The 6,089-nt window shown below is 36.8% G+C and overlaps 1 protein-coding gene across 1 annotated transcript; it reads right to left on the bottom strand.

Moving 5' to 3' along the window:
• Positions 1-1,147: 1,147 nt before the first annotated feature.
• On the bottom strand, positions 1,148-3,763 carry LOC137137500 (type-2 ice-structuring protein-like). The gene is made up of 6 exons (XM_067523833.1): positions 3,632-3,763; positions 3,357-3,420; positions 2,715-2,824; positions 2,345-2,479; positions 2,149-2,257; positions 1,148-1,732 (listed from the first exon to the last, which is right to left on the bottom strand). The coding sequence occupies exons 1-6, from the start codon at positions 3,638-3,640 to the stop codon at positions 1,650-1,652; spliced, it is 510 nt and encodes a 169-aa protein (XP_067379934.1). The 5' UTR covers positions 3,641-3,763; the 3' UTR covers positions 1,148-1,649.
• Positions 3,764-6,089: the final 2,326 nt, after the last annotated feature.

Here is a 6,089-nt window from a genome sequence, read left to right as displayed (position 1 = left end):
TTGAAAAGGGCTATTTTCACTTACAGTGACCCCATCTGGACACAGTGACACTGGTCATGACAAAACCTGTAAACAACTTGGATCCATTATACTGCCTGTAATGAAACTTCTAGGTCAAACATAACTACATGTCCAACAGACACAGAGTAACATTAATGCCTAGATATTTTAATAGACACCAGATGAAATTCAGCCCAGACCTTCTCCACTGAAACACTTAGAAATCTAAACATTTTAATACCAGAAAAAACTACATCTACCAAGAAAGTGCAGTATTGCTGTCTGTGTGAGGTTTTATCTGTGTACATTTGTCATTTCAACAGCTTGTAATAACAGTGACAAACCTGGCTAGAGACTGCATGCTAAGATCAACTGACAGGCTGCTGGCTAAACCTCCCCTAAAAAAAAAGATAATTTACACAGAAATGGTTATGATCCACTTTCAGAAATTAATCTGAAGAACCTAATGCCAGTAAAGTAGGAACCCCCATTTCCTCACAGTTATAAAGTTGTCATACGTCATCATAGTCCCACACCTTGAAGGTCAGGAGTTTGCCTCCCCAACTGACTTTCTCCGTGGACTTTGCATGTTCTCCCAGTGCTTGCGTGGGTTTCGTCCGGTTTCTTCCCTTCCACAGTCCATAGACACACAGGTTGACGGATTTCTAAATCTGAAATTGCCTGTAGGTGTGAATGTTAGTGTGAATTGTTGTCTGTCTGTGTATGTCTCTCTGTGTTAGCCTTGAGATAGATAGGCAGGTCTATCTACGGTGTACCCGCCCTATAACCCTATGATTGTTGGGATAGGCTCCACCCCCCCAAGGATCTTACAGAACAAAGTGGTTAAGGTTAATGAAATTATAGCTTGTTTTTTTCCCTCTTTTAGTTTAGTTTTTTTGACCGACTCACAGCAAGAAGGCTGAGGCTTTTCTGTGTGGAGTTTGCTTGTTCTCACTGTGTGGTCCTCTGATAGGTTGGTGGCCTGTTGCCCAGTGACCCACGTGAACTTGGCTGTTCAGAGATGGATGCATGTATAGATGGATGGAATTTGTGGCTGTGTTTTATTTGTGCAGATTTGCATGTCCTTTTTTTCTAAATGATAAAAAAAATTGTTTTATCAACATATTTATTGCACATTAAGCTATTATAGATGTCCCTTTATTACAATCTAATTAAAAATTTTAATGTTTTTATTAACAAGGATGCAAACTGTTGCTTTCAGCTGTATTTTATACATATAGCATCTTCCGTTGTAACTATTATTGTTACAATTGAATGAAAAATGCAACTCAGCAGGAACAATGTTCTTCTTTGGAGAAGCAGACGCAATTGAATTATTGCAAAAATGACTCTTAAGATGATAGAAGATGCAGAGAGGGAAGCAGTGCACCTCTAAAGCAGCAGCAGGAATTTATTCAAATCAAAAAGTAATTCATTTATTTCAATTGCTTGAGAATTTTTATTGTGCAAAAGAAAAGAAGAATTTTAAGGTCTAAAGGGCCAAATTCACTGTGTAGTGTTACACCAGCAGGCAAGAAGTGTCCATTACTACATGCAAGAACCTTTAGATTTGAAAACAGAGATAGGGAAGTATGTCAATACACAACCAAGTGCACATCAATGTAAGTCTTGTGATTGTTAGAAGCACTTCAAGTTTGTTTGTTGTCAGAGATTTTGGAGCAGACAGATGGCTTCATTTTGGAGCAGGGCTGATCATCAAATTTCCTCTCATCTGTAAAAAGACAGATATTGTTAATTGGTGACAACCTCTGAGAACCTAAATCTAAACATCTCAAATATGTGTTTACAGTATACTTACAGTGTACCTAAATACATTATTTTTAACATTTTTACACAAACAGATAATATAATTAATATTAATCATTAATGTCTGTACGATACACAACAACATTAGTTTAGTCTATTAGGATAGAAAAAGACATTGGAGCTACATCAACTCATTACACCTCTGCTCCTAAGCCTTCATGCTGTATTCTGTTTATTGTTCATATTGTTGTAAGGCACATGTGGGACATGTGTCTTTTTGCTGGTTGTATTGTGTAACCTTGTAAAAACTCCACTAAATGATTAGGAATTCTACCCAGATTTCAGGAAAAATGGAAAATGTTTTTCAAACTATAAATTTACCTCCAAAGTTCATCAGCATACAGTGTGCTGACCCTCGATTATCAGGCTGACTTTGAGACCAGTACTTAAACTTAAAAGATGAACCATCACTCCAGAACCAAGTTCCTTCCTTCAAGATAAAAATACAGAACGATGCAACTGGAGTTTAATGCTGTTCCTTAAGTAGCTTCAAGATTATTTGTAACCAGTAACGTACCTGTTGTGCATCAGTGCCTCCGAGCCATGTTAACGGATATGAATCATTGAAATTGCTTATCATAATCTGAATCACTTGATACTCATCAGTGCTGTGCACCGAGGCAAGGTTCCCACCATGGGACAGACAGTTTTTCTACAGAAATGATAAGGACAGAGAGAACAGAGCCGTATGTTGAGTCACATGAATTATATTTTATACACTGACCTAAAGAGGAACAAAGTAACCACAGAGAGACACAAATAGAAGCAACACATCCACAATGACAACCACAAATTAGAAATGGTAAAAAAGAAACTAAACTAAACTAATTTCAATTATCTTTATAGTCATTTTTAAAAAGATTTTTATAAGTCTAACTTCTCATTACCTCAGCATAAGCCCAAGTCATCTCTGTTGGAACGTAGAGGAAACAGCGACCATTGAAATCAGTCCAACCACTGGGACAGGTTGCTGGTTCCTTGACCAAGTGAGAATCTCCTGAAAGCAAAATCTGAAAAGAATTAATTGATGCTGTCGGTTGTTTAGTTTCTTAAAATAAAACTTGAATTCAGATGCTCTGTACTCTGTACTGGAATATTACTTCAATAAAACCAAGTGCTAAAAACAGCTGCCTCCGGTAACTGGATATGGACTTAATGTGAATGGTGATCAAAAAAGTGGAGGTGCAGCTGTAAAATCCAAAAACAAAACACACTGCAGGACTGGTCATAATACTTAAACCTTCGTGGATTGACAGACCTATCATTTCATTATGCTTTGCTGCTCCTGGAACAGCTGGAGGTTTGACACAAGACTCAGTTTGTCTTGAACAACAGCAAATAAACTCTTTTCTCCAATTCATGAGCAGTTTAGCTTTTTATTCCATCAATTCAAATTTGACTTTCACTCTTTTCCAGTCATATAGCTCATAGAAAGGATTAATTCCTGTAGATTTTACAATTTGTTTGCTATTTTAGAGAGTGTCAACAGAAATATGATGTTTTTACCATCAGCCCACATTACCACTCACCAACAACCCTGCTCAGAGACATCATGGCACAGACTAGAAGACCCACAGTCAGCATCTTCATGAGCTACAGGGAAGAGAAACAGACATGTTAGAAATACAGGTGGTATTTAACTATCTCATGCTCATTTAAATAATTTCTAGATGCTAAATAGGTGAAAAAGCTTCACATTAAATTTGTTTTAGAGCGATAATTAGAACATGAATATTGGCTGAGGCCATCAGAGAAAGCAGAGATTCTAAGAGATTAAAGAGGGAGAAGGAGATTTACAGCGAACCTGTTGCATTATTATTATATTATATAATTATATTGCTCTATTGTTTCTTTTCTATCTGCGTCTTGCTTCAATCTTTCTGAGGCGAGGCATTCAACAACAGAAGGACCGGCTTTTATTTACAGTGAATTCTCTCTCCCTCTGTTTGAGACAAATACTTTGAACAACTCCTCCCATTGTATGAGGAGTTACAACATATATATGCAAATTGTTCTGTCAGCGTTTTTCAGATTGAGTAACCACTTCCCAGACTGCGATTTCTCATTTTGTCTGGAAAGACATGTTTTTGCTATTTTGCATGACTTAAAGGGAAACAGGGTTTTGCCACTTTGGGTAAATGATGAATAACTGTCTTTATCCTGGAAGCTGTAAAGAAAATACAGCACTGTTTATTTCACTCCTGTTTTTATTTCATATTTTAATATTTTTTTATCATGTTTTTCCTATTCATGAATGTTAAAGATTTGTGTTGGTATTGTTCCTTTACATAATGAAAAGAATTACTCAGGGATTGGAATGACAATTTCAATGTTATTTTTTGGTGTCAAACAACATAGTGTATAACATGCACTAACCATCACTGGTCAGTTAAAGACCAAAAAATCTAGTGGTAAGAAGAGTTCCCAGTAACTAGGAGAAATATTTAGATATTTAATTCTAACGAGGTAGTGATAAAGTCAGGTTGTCGCTACAATTACAGCATAACCCTTAGATGAACGAGTGACTTAATCCTACACGTTAAAAAATTATCTGTATTATCTGTAGAATCTGTATTTTTATGCCAATTTTGAAAATTTTGGTTAAAAATAATAATTTGTATTATATTTTGTCCAAACAAGAATGATTTCATGGTCCATGGCATGGCTGGATGATGGTTCATAGAAGACCTACTTAGTATATTTTCTACTTGTATAATGACCTGTTTTCTATATTGTCCAGTGTGTTCACCTACCTCCCATCTTTGTAGTGAGCATTTTTGGTTTTCCAAATTGCTTAATTGATCTCCTAGGGAGCATTTGTTTCTTTCCTATTTTTCAAATAAAAAAAGGATGAAGCGGAAAACATTAGCCTTATTCTAAATCTATTAGTGTCTTTGGTCCCACAGTGCAGTTAGTCCTGAGCAGTTCCAGTGTAATCTAATAACATACCACAATATAATCTTTCTAACTAATATGCCACTTGCATTTGTAAGCACATTTTAACACAGTCCACATTTAGCCCGCAAAGGTGATTTTGATACCACAGACAGGTGAAGTAAATGACACTGATTCTCTTGTTACAATAGGACCTGGAAGTGGGTGGGATATATTAGGCAAGAAGTGAGAGTTTACTCCTTGAAGTTGTTGAAAGCAGAAAACATGGGCAAACATAAAAGGATTTGAGCAACTCTCACAAGGGCCTGTGATGGATAGATGACCTCAGACCAACACCAAAACTGCAGCTTTTAATGGATGTTTTTGGTCTGCAGGGAACAGGACCAACAAAATATAGTAAAAAGAAACTGGTAACCGGTGACAGGCTCATGGGCAGCCTAGACTCATGATGCATGTGGGGAGCCAAGGCTGTCCTGTGTATTCTGATGATTTAGCTCTACTTGATAAAAAGTTAATGCTGTTTTTATTGAAAAAAAAACATGTGAATGGATAGGAAATAGTGAGCCTCAGCAAAAGACACTGAATCACATGATGTTCACCAAAGCTGTGCACTGATGCAATGTTTCCACATTTGGACTGACAGTTTTTCTACAGAAATAAAAAAAAGCACAGAGAGAATGGAGCAGTGCAAGAAACAAAGTGACTACAAATAATACCTTGTTAAATATTGTGTCTCTTTGTTATCACATTAAAACGTGTTCAAAACACAAAAGACAAACACAGAACTACAAAAAACTGACTTCAAGTTGTGTCCCATAATTCAGGGGTGCAGGAACATAAAGGAAACAGTGGCCACTTTAAACAGTCAAAACCAATGGTACAAAGTGTTGAGTTTGAGTTCAGATTATTTTCTCCTGAGAACAAAAAAATTAAAAATGTAAGGTACCCCAACATCCATAACCAATAACTGTTAATCCTATTTGTGGTTGTGGTGGGCTTGAGCCTATCCCAGCTGTCATTGGGTGAGCGGTGGGGTACACCCTGGGGCCAGCAGGCAGATTTAAACCGGTGACTTTCTAGCTGTGCACCAACATGCACCAACATCCAAAAAAAGGAGCACATATTTTTAAATTACACTTGCAGAAAAAGGCTTGGAAACACCTCCACACATTATTTCTATCTTTTTTAGTTTTTGTATTCAGTCAATTGGTTGTAAAAGGATCAGATAATATACAAAAAGGAGAAACTATTCCGCTGATCAGGCATGTCCCTCCTGGGTGTTAAAACATCCTAAAATAAGTTCATGTCCAGTTAACCAATAATATGAGTGTATATTTGGCTCTTCTTTTATGAGGAGAGTGACCTGT

Source organism: Channa argus, chromosome 12 (genome assembly GCF_033026475.1).
Source record: "Channa argus isolate prfri chromosome 12, Channa argus male v1.0, whole genome shotgun sequence".
Lineage (NCBI taxonomy): Eukaryota > Metazoa > Chordata > Actinopteri > Anabantiformes > Channidae > Channa > Channa argus.
This window is presented reverse-complemented; position numbering and strand designations above follow the sequence as displayed.